This window comes from Puntigrus tetrazona, chromosome 6, assembly GCF_018831695.1.
Source record: "Puntigrus tetrazona isolate hp1 chromosome 6, ASM1883169v1, whole genome shotgun sequence".
Taxonomy (NCBI): Eukaryota; Metazoa; Chordata; class Actinopteri; order Cypriniformes; family Cyprinidae; genus Puntigrus; species Puntigrus tetrazona.
In genome coordinates, this window is record NC_056704.1 from 9,625,174 (window position 1) to 9,650,635 (window position 25,462).

A 25,462-nucleotide genomic window follows, 5' to 3' on the forward strand; every position below is an offset into this window, starting at 1 on the left:
ATACTGGTAACAGGTTAAAACTAATAACTTTAAAACTCTGACTCAAAAATGAAATTTCATTGTTAGTTATTTGGCTGCAATCAGGCTCAAGCTGATGTAGACATGATGCAAGCTGACCTGAGAGAACAAGCAATAATGTCTGATACTCTGACTACCTCTCCTCTCTGCAGTTTGAACTCTGTAACAGGAGATTATAACAACAATCAGACTTCAGCTAAAAACCATAGCTCAGTATGGCGTGTGAAAAGATTTTTTGTAAAGTGAAAAAGTGAATCAGCCTGCACTATTTCCCAGGGTCTCTCAAACTGTCAGTTTGATTGGATGATATCAAACTGAGAATAATGTTATGACACATATTAATTTTGAGAACCACATAGGAACCCACTTCTAAGCAAATTCTAAGTGTTGATTTCGGCAAAATCATGAATATGGATTCAAAAAAGTAAATGTTATATTTAAAATTTATACAAACTTACATTACAAAACCAAAAAAGTGGCCATGTAAAGCTTGCCACTGTTTTGCTAAATGTCTGGAAACACTTGAGCAATGTAATTTGGAAGAAGCGCTTTGACAGTGTAGTTTACTAGCTAGTCATAATTTGTAGTTAAACACTCTTTTGAGCAAATAAGTTATCAAGGCATCCAGGGAAAAAAGCTAACTACAGTAAAATTCAGATCTGCTAGTTTAGTACACACAGCAAATTACAATTAGAATGTTACAGTATCAAACTTCTGATTTACATTCACTGGTATAAAAGCAAGACTTAAAGGATTGAAAAAATCAAATATATAGCACTGAACATTAAATGAACAAAATATTCATGTGAAACGTTTAATTGACAGGGACATGGGAGAGGGAACTGGAAAAAACAACCGACCAGAATAAATGTTCCCTCAGCATTCATAATAAGCTACACAGAATGCAAAAAGGTGTGCCCGCCCACATTGCATAGTGTTAAAAAAAAAGAAAAAAGATATACTGCTTGATCTTGGTTAAAGTCAGGCTGCCATATTTAGAAAACAGCAAATGAAAATGTAAAGATAGCAGTGTTTCTAGTTTTATCTAGCTACACCGACACACTGCAGCATACAGGAGATGTAAGTCGTGAGTGGAATAGTGTAGTGGTCTTTGTGCTCATGCTAAATCTAGCAAAATGTTACGCGTTAACACGGTGCAACATGAGGGTAGGGACAAGCTGGCCATATGCGAGGAGTCTCAAAGGAAGAAGGGTACTGACACAGCTTGCACAGCAAATACTCAGACACAGAAGTCAGCGGTGGTTGTTACCTTCTTAAGCTCTCAGAGCGACTGCTCATATTACCAGGCCACAGAGAAACATTTTTTTTAATTGCATTTGCTTAATAACAAACAGAGCTGAAAGTGTAAAGTTTAATATCAGGACACGTCTAAGACTCAGATGTAATATGTGGACCTGAGGGTACCACTACTGCTACATTTGCAAAATGCATTTGTAGTTACTGATCGCTAAGTAACGCTTTCAACAGTGACGTAATTTCACCAGTTCTCAGGTAAATGTATTAAAAGTGCCTTTTCGCAAGTAGCTCTCAACTTCACCTCGCCAATGGTCTAGATCTGACAGATAAGCAAAGAACTCATAATTCTCCCATCCAAAGTAATCTACCTTTTTCTATCATAAGGTCACACTTCTTTAAATGCATAATGTCTGTAAAACCATAAAAAATAAAAATAAAAAGGTGGGATGAGTTGACTGAGCTTATGCAGAATATTTCTTTAAGAAAGTTTCTGACAATGTTCTAGTCTATAACACTTGTAGAACAACATGTTCTGGAACTGTAACACTTACTGTACACATTAAGTAACACCTAAATACAAACATATAGATATAAGAAGCAGCAGCAGATGGAAATATGTGATTGTGATATGTGATGCGATTAGGCTCCCAGGAATGTCTGTACCTTGTATGCGATGCTGTTGAGAACCTTCATGGCCAGATCAGAGACATCTGGAAATGGATCAGCTGCAAGATGCAGTAGCACCCTCCAAATCTGAGTATATACACTGTTAAAAGACACTCCTGAAAAGATAAATCACATTAAGACATTTTGTTAGTTTCATTTTTTTTTTTTTTTAAAAAAGAGGCATAATGCATTCAGATCCTTCCTAAGACATTTTCTCTCCATAAAGGTAGTGCTGAGGTACCTCGATACAGTGACACTATCAAAATACAGTATTACTTTTATATGGTACTGAAAGATTAACATTTTCATATACAATGACAGTTAAATTGTACTTACAAGTACATAAACGTTTCACTACGAATAAAAAAAATCCCAAAACAAAGGAACATTACGCTACTTTTATTAAAGCAGCATCAATATGAATTTTGCAGGGAATCAACAGATACTCTTTTATTCAATCACAGCAGTTTTCACAAGACAGTTTAAGGTCGGTTGTTTATGATTTTGTCAATACATCCAATAAAAGAAACAGATGAAACTGAATATCCAGTACAGTCATTAAGGTCACTAATTACTTCACCTCCCTGCTTCAATAAAAACAAGACTATCGATTGACACAATAAAAATAAGCAAATCTCATCCATCTTTTATTAGAAGCTGTCATTACTGTTATCAGGATGCCATTGACTGGTCTGGAAATTATGTGAATTCAGAAGCAGGAAACAGCTGTGGTAACACGTTGATTTCAATCTGACATTTTCTCTCCTGTCCCTGGAGTGAACCGGCAACCGCAGCTGACATTATCGTTTTTTTGTGGGGTTTTTTTCCTCCCACTTCTCATGCATTTTCATTCTGTCATTTTCTGCAGAATGCCACCCCTCATTTCTGTCACTATAGTTCATCCTGCTCTGCACTATTCAGGTGAACAAGACACATTCCTTCAATTACGTAGTGGTGCCGTTCTCACCTCATCATGAGACTGGGTGCAATTGCCATGTTTTGATGTATGCATAAGGGTGTGCGAACATCAAGAGCCCACCAGTCAGATAAGCGTATTTGTGATGCAGAAAGAGTGCTTTCCCTGTGGTGCTGAGTGAGAGTGGAGCCCCTCATCATTGGCATGCACATTGTGTCTGCCATCTTAACACACGCACAATCCAAAGCACTTCATGAACACGCTCTCCAGAGACACCTCCTCCAACTCTCTCTCAACTTGTGCACTTTCCTTTATTCACACAAAAACAGCAGGTAAAGGAAAGCAGATGAACATTGATCTGAAAGCTAATAAACTGTTTGCTGATCTTAAAGCCATTTCACCTGAAATTAGTAGTAACTTTTGATGAACCAAAAATAAATCTAATTAAAATTTAGCAGCTACGAGAAATGAACAACTGCCAAATAATCAGCTGTTAAAGTATAATATGGGAAAAGGCGGGGCTCTACCGTATTCCTTTATTTTTATTGGCTGAAGTAAACAGAGCCATAATTCTTCACAGATGGTCATGAAATATTCAGCAGGACTGCAGTGGTGTGCTGTTAAAACCTGCCACGGTTTCAGAAAACACTAAGAAATGGACCCATTAGGAAGTTAGAGGTTTATAACACTGACAAAATATTTCACTAACCAAAGCAGATCAGTGTATTATGATATTATTCCAGTGCTTAACATACTTCTCCAGGGAACGTTAAAAGCTTTCACTCATTTTCCATGCATGCGGAGAAATGTGGATATCAAAATGCAAGTAGACTATTGACCAGTTACTAGTTGCTTCTAATAAACTACATGTGCTGATTGATACAGAAATGCTCCATAACTCATCCAGTCATCCATGAGTAACATATTGTAACCATTTTATTTACAATACATTCAGTTTCAGCAAAAATACTAATGTACAACTAATGCAATATAAAGTAATACATAAAATGGGAATGGTAGATTCAAACAAATGTGTGCAATGCAATCTCAATTTACAGGGCAATATGCTCCCTGGTTGTTAACCCTGCTTACTAGGAGAACCTTTGAAAAGAAGTCACTGCAAAACTATCTGTCTACTGTACCAATTTTTTTTTTTGGCCAACTGGAAATATTAAATATCCACTGGACAATGGCTACAAGTACTATTAGTATATAAAAAGGAACACAGATTGTGATTTTCAATCACAAATGACCTGAACTGAAACAAATCACCACTGCTTGTGTAAAATAAAAATAAAAGATTATAAAAGCCCAGACAAACAAATGTGTGCAAATACATACACTGGCACCCAAATGTCTGAGATCAGCATTTTTTAAAAGAAGTTTCTAATGCTCATAATGGCTGTATTTTTTGAAATATTACTGTAATTTATTTATTTAGTTAGTTATGTTAATACACTTTAAAATCTAATTCATGTGAAGCAAAGCCGAATTTTCAGCATCATTACGCCAGGCTTCAGTGTCACATGACCCTTTAGAAATCATTCTAATATGCTGATTTATAATCAATAGTGGAAGCAGCTGTGCTGCTTAATATTTTTGGAACCTGTGGTATTTTTTTAATACATTGATAGATAAATTTAAAAGAACAGTGTTTTTAACATATAAATGTTGTTACAATACACACTACTATTCAAAGGATTGTGGTCAGCAGTTTCTTTCTTTCTCCATCCATCCACCTTCTTCTGCTTATCCAGGGCTGGGTCGCAGGGGCAGCAGGGAAGCCCAGGCTTCCCTTTCCCCAGACACTTCCTTCAGCTTTTCCAAGGTAACACAGAGGCATTCCCAGGCCAGATGAGAGCCCTAGTTCCAGCGTGTCTTAGGTCTTCCCCCAGGGCCTCTTCCCGGTGGGACATGCCTGGAACACTTTCCCCAGTGAGGTATTCCCGGAACAGATGCTTGAGCCACCTCAGCTAGCCTCTCTCAATGTGGAGGAGCAATGGGTCTACTATGAGCACATCCCGAATGACCGAGCTCCTCACGATATCTCTAAGGAAGCGTCTAGCCACCTTGCGGAGGAAAGCCATTTTGGCCGCCTGTATCTGGGATCTCATACTTTCAGTCATGATCCAAATTCTCACCCCAGTCACTTCACACTTGGCTGCAAACCACTCCAGTGACCGCAGTAGGTCCTGGTTTAATGGAACCAATGAAACAACGTAATCTGCAAAAACCAGAGACAAGATCCCATGGTACCCTAACCAGTCCCCCTCCGGCCTCTGGCTATGCCCCTAGATATTCTGTCCGTAAAGATAATGAACAGGAAAGGAGGGCAGCCCTGCAGGAGGACACATACCGGGAAACAAGTGTGACTTACTGCCGGCAATGCAAACCAAGCTCCAGGCATAGAGGCAAAGGACAGCCCTTAGTAAAAGGCACAGGACACCATACCCCCAAAGCACCATGCACAGGACAGCGTGAGGGACACGGTCAAATGCCTTCTCCAAATCCACGAAGCACATGTGGACTGGTTGATCAAACTCCCATGAACCCTCCAATACCATGAAAAAGGTATAGAGCTGGTCCAGTGTTCCATGATCAGGACAAAAACTGCATTGTTCCTTCTGGATCCGAGGTTTGACTATCCTACCAGACCAGAGTTTTTGCCTCCATAAGCACCCAGGCTGCAGTCTGCTTGGCTCACTGGTACCTATCAGCTGCCTCAGGAGTCCCACACCAGACAGGCTCGATAGGACTCCTTCTTCAGCTTCACGGCATCCCTTACTTCCGGTGTCAAGGGTTCCAGACAGCCTCATCCACAATGAAGATAGTCAGAGAACATAGTCTGCCTTGACTCAATGTCTCCAACCTCCCTAGGGATCTGATCAAAACTCTGCTGAAGGAAGGACTATGCCAAACGTTCCCAACAGACTCTCACAGTACGTTTGGGCTTGCAGAGTCTGTCCAGCTTCCTCCCTCGCCAACGGATCCTACTCACCACAAAGTGGTGTTCAGTTGATAGCTCTGCCCCTCTCTACCTGAGAGTACAAGACATATGGCAGGAGATCAGATGAAACAACCACAAAGTCAATCATCGACCCCCATGTGTACTGATGAACACCCTTAATAGTGTATCAGTACATAATGTGTCCAGATAAAAAAAAAAAAATAATAATAATTTCATAAAAATTTGATGCAGTTTTCCATGCCAGATACATAAACCTAGAGAAGAATAAATGTAAACTATCTACTGATGTTTATTGCACAAATGTGTCCAATTCTAAAATAAAAAAAAACTATTTATATTCCTTACAGTTCTATCCAGCACTGGATATTTTTCCTTAAATTTTCTGATATATTCTTTACTGTGAACTGAAGACTGAACATTAATATTCATGTGGCACCCCTAGTCAAAATATTTGACCTTTTATACGTTGTTGTCAAATACTCTGCAACTTTACTTCAAGCAAACACCTGCTATAAAAGACACTACAAATCCATCAGTAATCGTGGTAAGTGAGGTGCTTTAAACTCTGGACTCTGCTGTGTTAGCACTGTTAGTTTCCTCCATTGCCTGCCTACTGATTTCTGTATGCAAATCACAGACACTCTTGGAGGTTAAATAAGGAGTGCAGAAACAGCTACATACTCTAAATTAATTAGTTACAGATTATATAAAACCGAAGAGAGGGATTAGGAGGAGGATATGAGGAAAGGATTGGTTGACAGGAGGTCAGAGGAGAAAGATGAAATGAAGAGGTACTGCAAGGTGCTGGTGTTACTCAGAGGTGTGAAGAGAAATAAAGAATATGAAGAAAACTAAAAATGACAACAGCCACGAAAGTCAGAAAAAGAAGAGTTGAGAAAAAACTGCCATGACTGAATAAGACAGAGAGAAGTGAAATGGGTTTGAAGATGAAGAGATGTAAACAGTCTGAATGTGCAGATTGAAATGCCTTCAGAAGCAGAAATTTGTGAAAATGTTGATAAATTGGATTTAATGCTGATAAGGCATGTATAGCTATTGCGTCACAAATACACTATCCATTCATGAGTCTCTCATACGATTTACGCGAGTAAATCTATTTGTTTGATGCAAAGAGCTGCTGCCTGTACATACCATTAATAATTCATTTATGAAGTCCCATTTTAGTTAGCATGCTGACATAGAAGGCAGATGTCTATGTATGCAATTGGCAGTTCACTGGGTTTAGCAACAAAGACTCAGTCTCACCATACAAGGACAGAAATAACAATGAAGAATCTGAAACTGAAACCAAGGAGACGACCAGAGAAAAACATAAACCTGAGATAAAAATAGAGGAAAAAAAAACACTTATAGAAGGTTTGACTGATGAGACTAAATTCTAAATTAGCACAATTTAGAGTATATATATATAGAAATAGGACTAAAATAAAAATTCTGCTAAAGAGAGATTTAGAGTTTTCTAGTCTCTTGATTTAACCATTTATCAGCTCTGCCTGCAGAAGGCCATAAAAGAAGGTTAAGGATCCAGCATTTCTGTATCTCTGATTCTTAGCCTTCCTTCTTAATTCTCACAGGAACAAATGGCAAGCATGAAAAATAATTCAGTTTATGAGTTCAGTACATGAAAAACTGTATCAGTTCATATGAAAATGTACATTCAGCCATCTTTATTCAATATCAGGCTGTTCCTTTTCCATGAATTTAAAGAGAAAAACTGTAATGTAACCAAAGGAAAACAAAATAATTATTTATTAGCATACCATACCTTTGTAAGTAAACTTTTATGTTTTTCTGTTACTTGTAAAAATACAGAAATAACTTTTGCTAAATGCACAAGCTGCTGTTTTATAATATGATACAAAAATGACACAGATGAAGTGTCATGTTTACTCCAACAACAACCAACAAAATCATTAAATGTAGTGTAGCACAGCTTCCCCTTTGCTTTGTCCAAGAGTAGTAGTTTACTGATTATGTTCATGCAGCAGTTGGGTGTTTTGAAGCAATGTCCAGTCCTTATTTAATGAAGTGAAAGGCTTTGTAGCTTTGGGCAGCTCTCAAACAATCACTGAATATGAGAACGTAAGTTGTGCTTTGAAGCCAAATACATGCTGAAATGAATAATTTACTGAATTCTGGACATAAGACTACTTTCTCCACCATCTCTGATGTAATCGGCTGAGTTTTCTCAGCATTAGTACTGCTTTGAACTGACAGCTTTAATACATTTGCTTACAAGATCTGTGCACTTTCCAGAAATGTACAAGATTAAATTGCAAACAAAAGAGAGGAAACAATGTTGTCCCTTGTCCAAAACCCTTTTTTTGCTTGTATATATGTATTATAGTTAAATGCACTGCCCTGATCCTTGACTACTTTTTTTCATGGAAAAGAAAAGTCTGGGCTCTTTTATGTTTATTTGGATGAAGAAAATCATACAGTTCTGGAAAGACATCAGGATGAGCAAATGATGACCATTTTTTGATGACTGGGGGAAAAGGTTAATAATTGTGGATGTAGACATATACTGTGATGCAGGCATCAAAACTGACTTCAGGCAGTTTGCTTTAAATATAGGTTAATGTGAAATGGAAAGTGTGTCAGAAATTATGGTTGCATATCTATTATGGGCCTGCAATATGTGCAGTTCATGTTGACCTGTTAAAATCAGCCATCAGGTCAAAATTATAGTGAGATTAATAAAATATAGATGAAGAGTGTTATCAAAAGTGGTGTGTCCAGGGCCTAAAATTAACACTTCCCAAGCACCAAATGGGATTAAAAAACCCCAGCTTGAGTGCAGTGGCGTAACTGTTCTTAAAGCGTGTCGAGGACTGGGGAGTAGCCGGTGTGAAGTTGTCATGGCACTCACTGTGCTCTTAATACAGTGGGTTGATTTACCTTTACTGGATGCACTATAAATGTTGCAAGCAGCAGGAAATGTGTATGCATAAATTCATTTGTACAGAACATCAGACTTTAAGTGGCAGCAGCTTTACTTTGAGATATAAAAATTCTAGTTTTTCAAAGTTAAAAAAAATATTATATTACACTTTAGATTATTATACATTTAAAGTTATTTATCACAATATATTTTCAGAAATTAAGTTTGAGAACATTCAGATGAACAAAAAAAGATCTAAATAAATTCTTAAATATTTTAAATGCAACAGGAGCACTGTTGACATGGTGGTGCACATATAGATTAATATGTTTTAAACTCAACAGACAACACACCTATAGTTTTGATGTAAAAATTTACATTTAATAAATGCTGTATTAGAAAAAATGCAGTGCTTCATTCTGCAGTAAAGTTGAACTCTTTTGTTAAAAGTTTTGATCTGAGTAGTTAAATTGCATTGGAGAAAAAAAGTGTCAAATCGATTATGAAATACTGTAAAGCTTATAGTTTTCTTTCTTCTCCATGTTTAAGCTAAAATAAATGTTTAATAATTGAGAGTTATAGATTTTTTCACACACCTTAAGGTCCACACCTTATCAACATAGACATAACACCACAGTTACATTTATTCCTGCAGGTTTTCTAAATAAAGATCCTGTTAGTGTAAAATCACTACAAATTTGTAATATCTTGAATTCATTACATGTAAAGTAAAATATTTCAATATTTTTTTTGTCAAAAATCTAGTATCTCAAAATATTCTAATATTTACATTTGAGTTTGATTTAATGACCATACCTAGAGTATAAATGATGGGTATTTCTTGTTCTTTGAAACCACAATAATGAGGAAGACTGCTGACTTGGCAACGGTGCAGAAGACAATAATTGACACCCTCCACAAAAAGGGTAAGTCACAGAAGGTCATTAATAAAAGGGGTGGCTCTTCACAGAGTGTTGTATCCAAGCATATTCATTTACAAAGTTGACCGGAAGGAAGACACCGGGTAGAAAAGGTGCACAAGCAACAGGGACGATCGCAAACACGGAGTGGACATGAAGCTGGAGTCAATTCATCAAGAGTCACCATGCTTAGACATCTTCAGAAAAAGACTCATCTGAGTCTTGTGCCTAATGTCCTTAATTTAAGCTGTGTACTGTAATTTATTTGTAAGCAAGTACAAATCCAGAGTTCAAAATGTGTTTATGAAACACACGTGACTGAAATTATATTACATTCCAATCTCCCTCCATAACAGAAATAATACTTTGGACCGTTTGATGTGATATGAGCTAACCGTTCATTAGATTTAACGACTATTGGTAGATTTATTGCAATGTTTTTTTCCTTGGTTGGTCAGAACAAAGTGTTAGACTTGTTAACTACTCGTTCAGATGACACTATCTGTAAAAAAATGTAATAAAATCTGTGCTTAAGAGTCGTGCCGGTACACAACCCACACAAGGAAGACAATGCCACAACTAAGTTTCAGATTTCAAATAGAGATGGAGACAAAGAGGCAACATGTACAGGCTGCAGCTTTAAGGTAGCGTTTGGTCATTTTCAAATGAAGCTGAAGCAGGTCTTCTGTATGATTGTTGCTAAAGCATAGTCTTACCAATGAGAGAATTCAAGGAAGAATATGAGCTGACTCTCCTCATCTTGTCAATGGTTTCAAAGGAGAGGAGGTATTCATCATTATCAGGGCTGCCCAGAGTACTGCTGGCACTGCTGCTGGTGCTCAGGTTCCCTGGAGAGAAGGCTGCTGGACCACCTATAACACAGAAAAAATACACACTGTTAGAAGTAGGGGTGGGTAATATGGCCACAATATCACAATACAAAAAAAAATATTTTTCTCTTATAAAAGTACAATATGATTCGCAGTTAAGCAGCATTATTTTATAACAAGCTCACTGATCTTGTGAACCGCTGAAAGATTCAGAAAATTTTGTACTAGAGATTTCAGGCTTAATGTTGAGTTGAGTTTGACTCACCCTCCTCATTGAGATTGAGGTTCTGAAGACTCTTATTGAGGGTTCGAGCAGTGGTGGCAGCTCTTAGGTTTGTATAAGAGTTCACCGATCGTAACCGAGGGATGGCAGGACTGTCCCTACCTGGGGTAACGTTTCCTGTCTCTACACACACACACACACACACACACACACACACACACACACACACACAAATCAATGCAGCTGAAACATTAGATACACCATGGACCATGACTAGTTTAAGATAGATCGATAGATAGATAGATAGATAGATAGATACACTGAGCAGTGCACATTACTGTAAGCTGCATGTTAGTATTACATTCAAAAATGACCCTTCATGTATTGCTGCTGTTTAAACTATAAGTCACTAAGAAATAAAGCAGTTATAAATAATTACCTGTGGAATTTGCAGGGGAGGGTACGGCATAGTTTTTCTCTTCCTCTATGAACTGCAGAGCCACCGTACAGAAATTACTCTCATACTGTACGACCAGGTGACTAAGAGCAACAACCAGCTCCTAAAGATGAAACAAACAAACAAAACAGGTTATTGAATGTAAAGCAAGTAACAGCATGTCATCACGAGCCAATGCAGGCCAGTACATATCAACATGGACCAGTTAGGTAATAGTCAGTAATAGTAATAGTCCCAACAGATCAACATGAGTTAATATAAGTAATCAAGAGCCAGTTTCAATTACTTTTAATTTTGCTCTCACTAGCTTTTCTCTAAAAGGTCCTGCGATATGGCAAATTAAGTGTCCATGTAGTAGCTGTTCAGTATCATAGTAAAATAATGACATATATTCATGTATGTAATAATTAGAATGACCATAAATATAAAAAAGTTTTTAAATGTCTATATTAACTACAACAATACAAAAGTGATGACTGGTAATCAACAGCAGTAAACATGAATCAGTACAGGTGAAAAAAGTCAATAAAGAAAGATATATCTAAATAGGAAAACAACAAAAACAACAACAGAATTAAAGCTGTATGCAGCGATGAAAGAACCCTCACCGCCACTGCTGACCATAGGAAAACAGCAAACAATTGACAATGTGCTTTTAAACGGTCATTTCCGCTTGCAGATCACTGTTACCATATTTTAGTGAGAACAACAAGCCAAAAGTGTAAACGTGGAAGAAATGAAAGTCAGAAGATTGCAGATCATATTAATTTTGTGTTAGCAATATTTATTAGCATTATTTTGTGTTTCACAATACATGAATTACAGTTATGAGTAACAGTAAAATGTTGCAAAGAAGTTTTTCTTACACGGTTTGAAATCGATTTACATCTTTTTTAATATATTTATTAGTGCTGTCAATATTAACGCATTAGAGCATGTGATTAATAAAAAAAAAATCATTATTATTTTTGTAATGCAAATGAATCGCTTGGTAAGATTCGATCCCAAATTCTTGCTGTCATGGCGGCACGGAAGGTTATCTGTGTGTGTTGCCAGCGTCATGGTTTTCATGAGTTTTTTTGAGGTTACTTTCAAAATGTACCACAGCCATACATAAACAAATAAAAATATAAATAGATTCTTTTACTAATGTGCCTTATACATTCAGAATGTATACCTGGCAAATGAAGAACGGAGAGGTTGTGACAAAAGGCTATAAATAGCATGCTTTAACAGTAAACAACCAAATTCCACATGTGATCACAAAAGAAAGTTATTACAAACACTCAATGGTGGTTTAAAGTGACTTTTGAGTATTAAGTATTGAGTATTGAGTATTAGGTTAGCTATAATGCAGCTGCAGTTCTTCTTCATAATGCATTTTGTCATAACACAATGGTAAGGTCGCAGAAAATGTTTTGTTGTATTTATTTAGAAATGTTTACTGGGATGTACTGGGATGTTGGGTAAATGTTGTAAGGACTGTGTAAAGACTGATAATGGCTGAATGAAAATATGATGAAAATATGAAAAAATAATAAGGAGTATATGGTGGGGGTGTGAAAAGTTCTGTTTCCTTAAACAAGTTTAATGCATTTCTTTATTTAACACATTTACAGATAAACCATAGAATGTAAATTTGTGATTAATTACAGTCCCCAATGAAATAATTTTTTTAATAGATAGACAGTACTAATATTTGTATATTACTATTATTAATAACTTGGATATGAATATAATTATAAACGTAAATACATGTAAATATTTTCAAAATATATGCTGTATCCGTGTGCTTTTAAATATACATAATAAATATACACTGTTCACACACATATCTAGATTAGGATTTGACTGTAAAATTACCAGCCAATCAAAGCAGTGAATGTTTACTTTAATTACTAAAAGGTAATTGAGTGTGTTTCACAAAAAAGAAAAAAATTGTATGGAATTTGTATAATTTTTACAAACATTAGACATTAGACCCTTTGCAACTTCATTAAAGTGCACTAATTATGTAATTGTATTATGAGGTTGCACGCTCAGTGCAGTCCATTGCAGCTCAACCTTGCAACTAAAAACTTAAATGTAAAAAGCATCCACTGCTAATGTCTTGTGTCAAACAACACAGAAACACTTTGAGGGTCTTCCTGGGGTATTTTTTTTATATTAGACAGGTGGTCATGTTTTGGCTTATTGTGTAATTTTCAATTAAATACAACTTGTCCCAAATTGTTGTTAATATACATAATGACTTCACCCTAGGCTAAACGATGCAAGCTCAGTAATAGTCATGGTTCACTGTATTGGCCATACTCTGATGTTAATACTAAATCTGGAAATAAGGTAGCCCTTATGTATCATCAAGGCAAAATAAAGCTATTTCTGGATCTACACACACATACACTTCAACACCTGAAGCACAAGGAACATGTGGCAGGGGATACAGGGGACAGGGGATGCAGCTAAGCCTGACAAAAATGATTATACTCGGCACATGTGTTGAATGACTTCTTGGCCCTGTTGCACAGAATGCTCTTAACAACACTTGGAAAGATGTCTGCTCTATGTCTGTCCAAGGCAAAATAACTGCATTAGAGGTTGATTAATGTAAAGCCACACAACCTGGAAAGATCATCAGATGCTCAGGGACAGTGCAGTCCAACTTACCAATGTCCCCAGAGTGATCTTCAACATTCATCTGTCTCAGTATTCTTTAAAGTGATAAACATCACATGTGTAAAAAGAAAATAATGCCTTGCCCTAATAACTTTTGCCCCACGGCACTTACATACATACTTATGAAGTTCTCTGAGAGGATTTTCAAAAAAAAAAAACACAATCAGTTTTCCTTCATATTCCACACCATATACATTCCCCTCCAAAAGTATTGGGACAGTGAGGCCAATTCCTTGCTGTAGACTAAAAACATTTGGGTTTGACGTCAAAAGATGAATATCAGATGTTGCATTACAAATTGATAAAAGGTTAAACACAGATATGAGTGGTTTGCATCTTCTGGTGTAGCCTCTGTACTCTTTCTTCCTCATCACATTCCAAATGGTTGAAATGGCTATGGCCAATGTGTGTGCAACGGCTCTGATTATTTTTCCTTCTTCTCTCAGCTTCACAATTGCTTGTTTTACACCCATGGACAACTATCTGGTTTTCATGTTGGTTAAATCTCTTAACTATGTAGCAGTTTGAACAAGCAAAACCCAAATCTAAGACATTCAGTGCCAGTTACTGTTAATACACCTGTCAATCACATGTTCCAATTTGCTCACATAAAAAATTGGTGGGTTTAAACAAGTGATATCTTGTAAGTTGTGTGTCAGCTACCAGGAAATAAAAGCTGGCAATTAAATCTCTTGTCTAATATTCATCTTTTGATGTCAAAACCAAATGTTTTCAGTCAATAGCAAAAATAAAGGAATTGGCCTCACTGTGCCAATAATTAAATTTTTTTTTTTGTATGTAATTACTAGTGGATGTGCTATACTTTTATTACTGAGAAAGTGAATAAATATTTTATATGTAGAATGATTATGCTGCTTGAATATGGTGAATCACTACACCAAGGAGACCAGAGGAAAACAGGGAATAAAGTCCAGTACCCGATTAAAAATAACCTAACAAATCAATCAAATTAAGTTCACACAATTTTACTAATTTGTGCACACTTATATATATTCCATTATACAGCCTTTAATGTCAATCATGTGTCAAATCGATCCACCATGGCAAACAAAGTTTACATTTTGATAAAATATCTTTGGATATCTATTGTCTTTGGACAATAATTGAATATAATTGTATTTCTATTGGTCAGTATTAGAAGAGCTTAGAACAAGTCTTCCAGCATAAGTTGCCAAAGTGACTAAGATTTATCTAGGCATATGTTAAATTTGATTTAAAATGTTTTATGAAACAGGCTTGAGGCATTAAAAGTGATCATATTTTCTCCATTGCATCATACTGCATTGAATCGCATTGTGTCGAATCAAATTTAAATCGTGATCGCACTGCATCGCAATGGGGTGAATTGTATCGCATTACAAGCTTCTTCATATGTATCTTTAATATATCATATCGCTGGCAATGCATTGAGATGTGTATCATATCGGCCCGAGTCATGAGATGCACATCCCTAGAGCAGAATGTTGAAAATCCAATAAACTTGCCTTTCTCACAATGGGACTTCCATCATTAATGAGCTGTGCTAGCATCATGGCCACATTATGATCAATGGTGGTAGAATGATCGGTTCTCTCAGCAGAATTCCCCACAAATGTACCCAATGCAAACACAGCTGCACACCGCACCTGCCAAAGAGACCAACACAGAGCATAAATTAACCACATAACAGCCTTGATCAGGGATATTGTAAGAAGGTAGCGCTCTTTTCTGAGAATATATTAAAGATAATAAATTGAGGTACATAACCTAGGTCAGTAATAGCCTTGGGAGTACACAGAAAAACAGAGAAAACTAGACATTTATGTAAGGTTTGTAATACATTATAACAGGTTTTTTTCCCAGAATAAGATCTGAATTGGCAAGGCACTGTAAATGTAAACATTAGAAATACTTGAATATATATATAAGAATTAGACTAGCCAAAGTTCAGAACCTCTGGTATAGGATCAGACAGAAGACTGTAGAGCTTCTCATGGGCACTGTCTCGAACTCCGCACCAGCGTGCAGAATCAAAATTCTGCCAGATTCGTCCCAAACAGATTGCCACCCACTGCCTCAGAAGAGGATGAGGGTCATTGAGCTGCTCCAGACAGATTGCAATCAGGTTACCCTGCAGACAGGCCTCCTGATGAAAAGAAAGGACAATATTTTTATTTATTTATATTTTTGAAGATTATTCTATTCATCATTTTTCTTGACGTAAAAATGCCATTTGTAAAATCTATGGGTCTAGCTTCTGGTCCCATCAACATCCAGCTATTTTTAGCTGTACAAAACAGTTTGTTTTGCTGCTTTATATTTAAAATTGGTGTCTTATGTTATTTTACTCTATCTTATGAATGATGAAAACACTGCTTTGTAGTGCAAACAGTTTTAACGTTTACTGAACTTACTTATTCTCCTCATTTTTTACTTCTAGTGTCTAATGACCCAGAAAACAACCATAGGCTTACTTCTGTGTTGAAGAAGAAGGTGGATAAGTTCTAATAATAATGCAAAACGATAACATGACGTTTAAAACATCCTATAATACTCATATTTACTTTTCAAGTTTGTCTGTAAACCCTATGGCAAGCTAATTGAAGGCACTATACAAATCTTTGTCTGAGATTTTCAAAGTCTGTGACAAAATCCACAGACTGCAACCAAATTGATGTCGATGTTGTGTTTGCTAATGCTTGTTAAGTACGAGCAGGTCAGCAACATTAGACATCTGTCAGCAACCATTGCTAGTCAGTCAGTCAGTGAGACAGACAGACATACAAACAGATAATATATGCTGATTCTTTGCTAAAATCATTATCTTGATCTCCGTCTGTTTTTTTTTAAATTTCAGTTTCATCTCTATACCTGTCCTGTGTTGTAGTTGTTGACAATGACAGCAAGGATGAAGACTGCCATGGTTCGATGCTCAGCCTGGATAAAGAATCAGGAGTCAACAACCATATCTATGACATCAATGAATTAACAGTGGTCTTTTCACTGACCATCAATGATTTGACTTGTCAAAAGTACACAAAATTCCAATAAAAAAAAGAAGAAGAATAGTCTAAATACTCTGTAAATATGGCAAAGCAGATTAAAGAAACAAAACAGATTTTGTTTTGAACAAAGTGGAAAATGATTCAGTGCCATCTGTAAGATACTCACGGGCATGTACGGGTCAGCCAGCACTGAAAGGAAGTACTTGTGTCCATTGTCTTTTACAAGATCAGCCTGGCATGACTATAGAAAAGAGAAAGAGAAAGAGAAAGAGAAAGAGAAAGAGAAAGAGAAAGAGAAAGAGCAGGAGGGAGAGTAGGCGAGTGTAAAAGAAGGAATTGAAGAAGTGACAAAAATGTTACAAAACACCATCCCGACTGCTGACAACAGTTTCTCCCAATCTTGCTGTCTGATATAAACTTCTTTCATCTAAGTTTAGTCTGAGTCAGAGTTGTAAAACACTTACATACTCCTCTAAAGAAAACTGAACTACAGCACGTGAGACACATCGCTGATGCCAATAACACAATAACAGAGCCTGGAATGATCAGAGAGAGATGGAGAAAAGCTATTTGTCCCATCTCAAACAGAATGTGTGTTGGAGGATAGTGTGGGCAAGACGGAAAGGGCAAGTTGTACTATCGCCTGCTTGTGCTCTCCATTTCATCTGGTGATTTTTAAGTGCCATGTGCTATTGTGAACACACCAATGACACATACTGACCACTCTATATGAGCGAAACAGTTCTGTATATATCTGAAAAGTATGGGGTTGGTAAGATTTATTTATTTTTTTATCAAGAAGTTACGTTTTTTTTAGTGAGGGAGGGACACTAAAGATTTAAAATTAATTAAAAAACCTAAATAATTTTAAAATTAAATTCCGTTCTTTTGAACTTACTATTCCTTGCATAATCCTGAACCATGTTTTGAGGCCAAATTTTAAGCAGCACAACCGTTTTCAACTGTGATACTATTAAATGTAATTTGAACACCAAATTAGTACATTGATTTTTAAAGGATCATGTGATGAAGACTAAAGAAATGTCTATAAATTAAAGCATGCAAATTAAAGGTATAATTCTGTAATCATGCCCTTAAGTTGTTCCTTTTATGAATTTCTTTCTTTTGTTAAACACAAACGCGTCACAAAAGAAGAATACTGGTAATGAAACAGTTGCTGGAAGCAACTGACTTCCATTGTGTGGGAAAAAAACGAGTTTTCCTTTTGAAGTGAACTAGCCCTTGAAGATGGCACGGCTAAGACCCCCGATTTCCTATTTCATTCTATTGTGCTAAGTCTTGCAAAGTTTTGAATTGATGCAGATGTTAAAGAGATCTCTACATCAGAGTTGTGAAGAGCTGTACATCTGGATCTCTCTGCTCAAAATAAAAAAGAGTGAATTGTTACACTTTGGTCTCGATAAACTGATAGTTCAGATTAGGTGTAGTCACAGGAACTCGTTTACAGGCTGAGTTTGGTTTCATTTAATATCAAATCATTGTTCAGAATTGATAAGACATTCACAAGAATTGTCCTATATTTCTTTAAATAAAAATGTGTATTCAGTAGCCAGATCAGCAGCATTAGAGTGTTTTGATTTGAGTGCTGCAGTCTCTGTGAGGGATGTGCGTGAATGATCATCTATCTCTGCAGGTGTCTTAACCACCAGTCAGAGACAGATGGCAAACCACTTTCATTTCCACTGCCCTTCCAGACTCCAATGTACAAAAATACATTCCGAATGTTCAAAGAATACCTTCTACGACACACAAAATCACATTCATTTATATAAAAAATTAAGATGCACAGATGGATCATTCACTAGACCAGAAATGTGCATTAAAAAGAGAACAGCAACAAATTTGATTTTATGCAGATTTTTAAAAATTTCTTTTGTGTCATTATTTAGATAGAAAAATCAATATAGTTATATACAAAACCAACACAAAAAAAATCTTAATCGTGGTCTAGTGAACAATGCATCAGATTTCTATTCTTTCTTCTATTGTACAGAAATAATTATTTTACATTGTAAAATAATTTAAAATTTTGATGCAGCTAATGGATAAAATTAATTCTTATACTTGATTAGGCTGCATTATGTTATGCATACTTTTACTATCCTAAATTTGTTACATTTTTAAATGGAACTTCCTGTTTCATTTGTATGAATGACACATCATAGAAGTACAATTCTAATAGCATTTGAATAGCACAAAATCTGTGCTAATCAGAATGTTTCTGATGTTTATAGTCTATGTCTCTCAGAAACACTCTTAGATATAGCAAAAGAAAAAAAAACAGGAGAAAAATAAATGGACATAAAAAAAAGAATACACACTTCTGAGACCATAAAAGCTCTTTCATTTGATTACAAATTCTTTCTTTGTCTTTAAAACTGTTCTGATAGTCGTAACTGGGAGTCATTAAGAGATCAAATGGTTTACGTGACACTATCCACGGCCAAGATCTTTGCCCATATGAAGACCAAAAGAGGCCTGAGCTCTCTTGCTGAACTCTGCAACAGTTTCAAGACATATGGAAAAATCCCCACCGAAAGAGCCTGTGGAGAGTGAGAAGGGGGAAAAAAATCTAGGATGAAGGTAGCTGAACATTTTCTGCCATTTAACCATATTGTGCATAGTTAACTAATCTAACGACGCGTTTGTGCAAAGGCTACAAACAATAATGAAATAATGAAAGTAATAAAGAAAGGTTAATTGTGTATCTTAATAAACTTACTGCCCAAGGGCCCAGGTCCAGAAATCGCCCAACAAATCCAGCGCCTTAGTCTGTGTACCTGGCTTAAGAGGACCTGAGAAAAAACAGAAGTTCATTCATTTGATGTTCCTTTCTCTTCCAATGCCAGTAAAGTCAGTTGGGAGAGGATGACATGTATATGTGTGTCAGTGTGTGACTCTACAAAAAACTCAAACAGATGAAACACTGCACTGACCCACTGGAGATTGTGTTTATAGCATAGGCTGTTATTAGCCTCCTAAAGAAAATTAGGTATTTAAAACACCTTACACCTACCAAAAGAATCACCAAATGTCAAACACCAAAATAGGGGTACATACACTCACACACACACAACAACTAATATAATTATTTTGAACAGGTGCTCAGGCTCACATACACTCCCTGCAGGCTGGCACAAGTTAATGACTTCCCACCTGTGTGTGTACTTCTGCAGATAGAGCTGTTTGTGTGTGATTCATTAAAGCTCAAAAGAGTTTAGTTTAATTTGAGTAAAACCGAATATGAATATCAATATATAGCTATATATGATACATATACATATATATATATATATATAAATAATATCAATACTTTTTTTCAGTTTAAAAAAAAATTGTTTTTAGGTAAATTACTTATTTCAATTAAAAAAAAAAACTTATTCTACCCTAAAATTATTATTTTTTTGTTATTAATCCCATGTCATTCCAAACCTGTAAAAGACACAGAATTTAAAAAGGCATATCCATGTCGTGGACACAGTTTGCGTCCAGTGGATATTCTTTAAATGGAGCTACAGTGATGCTACAGCGCTGATTTGTTGAATAAACTCGTTATTTATTTATTTTAAGTTAAGGTTGAACCACTGATGGAAGATGGACTATTCTGATGATGTCTTTTATACTCTTCTGGTCTTGACAGTGTTTTTAATGGCAGTCAATGGGACAGCTTAAGCCTTCTCATTTTCATCCAAAATGTCTTAAATTGTGTTGCAAATACAAACAAAGCTTTTACCGGTTTGTAACGATATGGGGTTAAGTGATTAATGACAAAAATATAATTTTGGTGTGGAGTAACTCTTCAAATTTAACTAAAACTGGGTTGGGATTTATATATTTCGAGTCTGTGTTATTAAGTCGATCAAAAATATTGGGAAAACGACACGTAAAGTCTCCTTGATCTATAAGCAACTACTTGAATGCTCATATAAGCCTTTGAAGATATTAGCTGTGTGGAGAGAGAACTCTCCTGGTTGGAATACAGCTTGGTTAAATCTTAACCTTACCTCCAAAAACCCCTCGAACATTCTTATTCATTTCAAAACTGTACATAAAATGCATTGTACTCTATATAAGCAATATTTGATGTGAAACCCTCATTAAATCCTAATTGCAGTCTGTGTAATAATAATTCTGAAAGTACTTTTTTGCACACATTTTGGGATTGTTTAGTAATATCTAATTTCTGGAAACATGTAGTCCAAGTGCTAAAGTATATCACAAAGTTGCAGTTTGATCTTGATCCTTGTCTCATGTTGTTATATGACTAGAAGTTCAGAGAGGATTATTAATGTCTGGTTTCACTGCTGCTAAAAAAATAATTACACAGCAATGGTTTACACCTGATCTTAAAACATTCTGGCTGCTTTTTTTTTGCTTTTGTCTTTGTTTGTTTAGGATGTAGCACTGCAAGGATTAATGGGGCTAGAATACAAAGTGTCACCTATTGTAGTAATATAGCCAAAGTGTTGAAAGAATTGTTTTAAATTGAAGATTCATTATTATGTATGGTAATTTGCTGCCAAGGGTTTTCTGTATGTTCTTTCTAAGTTACTCTCAAGTGTTAATCACTGCACTTGTGGTTTAGTGTTCCTTTTTTCTTTTTCTTCTTTGGTACTCATTCTGTCACTCAAGTTCTGTAATGTCATTATTTCGAATAATACTACAAAAACTATTTAAAAAAAAAAGAATAATAAAAAGGCATACAAAATTACCAATGAGTTAACAGAATATGAAGTCGTGATCTAGGGCTTCTGTTTTCAATGAAACAAACAAATCAATATCAGTTAAATATCTTGAAAAACCTACATAGTTTTTGGCAATTTCTTACATTTTAAATAAGAAAAAATGATCACAACCATCTTCTTTACAATAATACACTGCTCTGTCTTACAGCCCTCATACCATGTCTCAAACCTTAGGTGCCTTTATCAAAGTTCATAGTCTATACTTCTCTATATCACATTTTTTATGTTTAAAAGCTACTTTAATAATAATAATGACCATGCTAAACAATATTAAGCGTAAAAATGTTTTAAAATAAAGTCCAATTTCTGGATTCAAGTTGATAAGGGGATACTTAAGATTTTACTTTGATGTGTATAAAAAAATGTATAAATTGGGATAAATGCAAAAAAATAGTGGCTTTATATGTATGTTGGAAAAAAAAACAGGATGGCACAATTCATTATTATTATTTAAGAATAATCTCAAAAGATCTGAGATCATAAGAAGAATAAAATGAGTTACAATGTAACTGCAGTCTAAAACACGTGTATACGTGTGTGTGTGTATGTATTTAAAGCATCTAGATACTGCGGTACAAGCTCTCAGCATGGTGAGGGGGTCCGGATATAGGCCTGCCCAGAGACAGAGCCAAGGAGTGCAACAGAAGGACTGCCCACCTCAATGCCCACAGAAAAACACGCACAAACTCCAAAACGCCTGCAATCTCCTGCCAAAACAATATGCCACCCTGCCATAAAGGTATTAATAGACAGCAGGGTCACGTCAAATCACGGACTGTGAAAATTCTCAGCGTGCACCTTGGCTATAACAGGGCGCTCCTTAATACCCCTGAGAAATACCTATGGACAGAAGGAAGGAAGGAAGGAAGGAAGGAAGGAAGGAAGGAGAGAGATGAAATAAGAGAGAGAAATGGAAGAAGTGGGAGGAATATGAGGGAGGTTTGTTTTTTTTCTAACTCTAGCCAAATGGAAGATTACTCAGCACTTACAAGGATTTACACACATATACACGTGTTTAAAAGTGTGACTGGCTGCTGAGTTTAAAATAAGTGTGAAAATCTGAGCCCATCTGCGTAAGAGTCCAGACCTCTTAAAAGAAATATTACAAAAACTCAATCTGACTCAACACAATAATTCTTATCACAAAACATTACATAACGGTTGACAATTTGTCAGTTCCTGTGATATTGTCATTTACAGTTCTGAGCATCTGAGCTATAGGAGCACATAGGCTACGGCAAGAATTTAGAGGATTTACTGTAAAAGGCGTAAAGCATTCAGAAGTCTGAGCAAGGCTGTGTGCATGTACACTGTATTAAAGATAAATATTAAACAATATAAAGAACACAACCATAAGAAGTACAAAAATACAAACAACAGCAACAAAAACAGTGTTTAGAAATGCTAAAGGTATTTTTATGTGTGGGAGTATATATAGAGAGAATGTGTGAATGTCTGTGTGTTAAGACACCTGTTTACACTAAGGATAGGACTAGCATAGTACTAATGGAATTACTTACTTAGAAACCTTTTTTCTCCAGCTGATGAGAAATTAAGACATTTAATCAGAATCCAGCTTGAAAGAGCTCAAGATTTAAAACAGCAGAAGACGTAACTACGTTATATGATTATTACAAACAGAACGTTATTGTTTGCTGATGTAGCCGCTAATATAAAAAATCATCAGCTACTGGTGCGAACAAGCCTTGAGGTTGACACCAGCTCAAAGAGAAGAATCATGGGACGTGTATTTCTGCTTGGGGGGCAGGTCAATGGAATTATGGGTAGCGTGACAGTGTGGCTGCAGCACCAGGGACCTGGACCACAAAACTGCAGTCACTTGTACACACTTTTTGTGTATTTTATACTAATTCACACATCCCTTAGTAGTGCTGTCTCTAAAGTCAATATCTCTCTTTCTCTGTGTCTCTGAGTTTTATTTGCTTTTATTGCTCTCAGAAGAGTGAACCTCTCATCCTGCTGAATAAGCCCAAACAAGAGACACTGTACACAAACAAAAGCAAGGCAAAGCACTGCTGTACTAAACTAAGCATTTATTGTTAAACCAAATTAAAAACTATTTCTTTTAATCTAGTGATAGGTTCACAATCATTCAGTTTTGAGGAAGAGTTTAGAATATCCTTGAAGTAGAACAGCCAGATGGAGACATACCAGATTTTGTGACTGTTATTTACATTACTGTTTTAATACAAGTACAATAACACATTTCTCTAAAACTAATTTCTCCCTTACAATCAGCTCAACTTAAACTGCAACTAATTTAAGTAATACAGTATTGGATGCTATGTTTGTATGTTGCATTTAGCCTGCCATTTATCACAACAAACACTCGGATGAGGTCAAAGTTAATCAAAAACATTTTCGCAAATTTTAATATTGTGCTGTATTTTCATTATCGAATACTGAATTAAATATATTCACAAACAATATTTCTCTTAAACCATCTGCCATTTTTGGATAAAATGATTTGACTTGTTGCTCTCTGGGTTGTCTCTCTGTAAAGCAACACCGTCTTAGAATTTAGCATAATGATGTTGCTTCCAATTTTTGAAAACCACGTCATGTCAGAAGTGTGCCTATGATCACTAAAAATGCTATAAAGGTATGCAGTTCACTAGATTTTGAAGTAAAGCTATTGAGAATCCTTTTGTAGTAAGTTACCTGCAGGACGATGGGCAGCTGCTCCGGTGGGTTTCTGTTCTCAACGCCCATCGTCAGCCACACCTGAAAGGCCGTCAGTTGCTCAGCAAAGAATGGACTATGCTGTGGATATAAAAACAAATTTTGATAGACATAAAAGTAAACACACACACACACACACAAATGCAGTGAGCACTGGAACTCACAGAGTTCTTTAAATCAGACAAAAACTGTGTACATGTGTGATCAGGATGGCTATATTGATCGTAGCAGAATTACATAAGTATTGCATAATGCTTTCTTTCCTGCCCCATTACTTATTACTCACCATGTAAGTAGGCAGACGTGTCTTTTTAGCTGTAATAAATGTTTATTACTACAAACAAAAAGACTAAATCCAGGTTGCCCTCTGCCTCTTAGCTTTTACATGTATAATAACATTCTACTAAAAATTTAAGGAATCTGGTCATTTTGCAATTACGTTTGCACTAATTCTATCACCAAAACCGGATTAAGCCAATATTCTGGTTCTAGAAATCTACACCAGACGGTACATATCTATAATATAAATGCATTATAAGGTTAATTAATCATTATAATTTAAACAAGCATAGCTTTTCGCTTCACAAGATGTTAATTGACCGATTAATGTGATGGTTTTATCAGCTGTTTGAACATTTATTCTGACGGGTCCCATTCATTGCAGAGGATCCATTGTTGAGAAAGTAATGTAATGCTAATTTTTTGCATCTATTCGTATGAAGAAACAAACTCACCTACATCTTAGATGGTCTAAGGATAAGTACATTTTTTGGGATAATTTTAGTTTTTTTGGGATATATTTCTTTAACTTAATTTACAGTTTCTAAAATATTAGCAAACTGTATCATAGCATAGCAGATGTGATTAATCAAAAGGGTTTTTGCCCTTAACTATTTCATTTATAGTGGCTTTGAATAATGTGTGTAATTTGGCAAAGTTCTCAACAAGTAGCTGTCACTCTCCCAACTGTGCTAAACACTTTCAGGGTGCTTTCACACCGGCAGAAAAAAACTGGTAATGTGAAAGCGGTCACGCGGTCCTAGGAGAACAACAAGACTACCTATAAGAAGTGCTCTAAATTTGATTGTTCAAATGGACATCATCAGTCCTGCAAAACACATGCAAGGGATGACAGGGTGATGATTTACCCAA

At 35.9% G+C, this 25,462-nt stretch overlaps 1 protein-coding gene across 1 annotated transcript in view; it reads right to left on the reverse strand.

Moving 5' to 3' along the window:
- The window catches only part of LOC122346819 (regulatory-associated protein of mTOR-like), a 124,174-nt gene that overhangs the window by 38,749 nt on the left and 59,963 nt on the right, over window positions 1-25,462 (reverse strand). Inside the window, 12 exon segments of the mRNA XM_043241673.1 lie at window positions 1,939-2,057; window positions 10,367-10,522; window positions 10,746-10,886; window positions 11,143-11,263; window positions 15,342-15,482; window positions 15,791-15,982; window positions 16,708-16,773; window positions 17,008-17,082; window positions 19,295-19,406; window positions 19,577-19,627; window positions 19,629-19,657; window positions 24,290-24,391. Coding sequence (XP_043097608.1) covers window positions 1,939-2,057; window positions 10,367-10,522; window positions 10,746-10,886; window positions 11,143-11,263; window positions 15,342-15,482; window positions 15,791-15,982; window positions 16,708-16,773; window positions 17,008-17,082; window positions 19,295-19,406; window positions 19,577-19,627; window positions 19,629-19,657; window positions 24,290-24,391 — 1,305 coding nt within the window.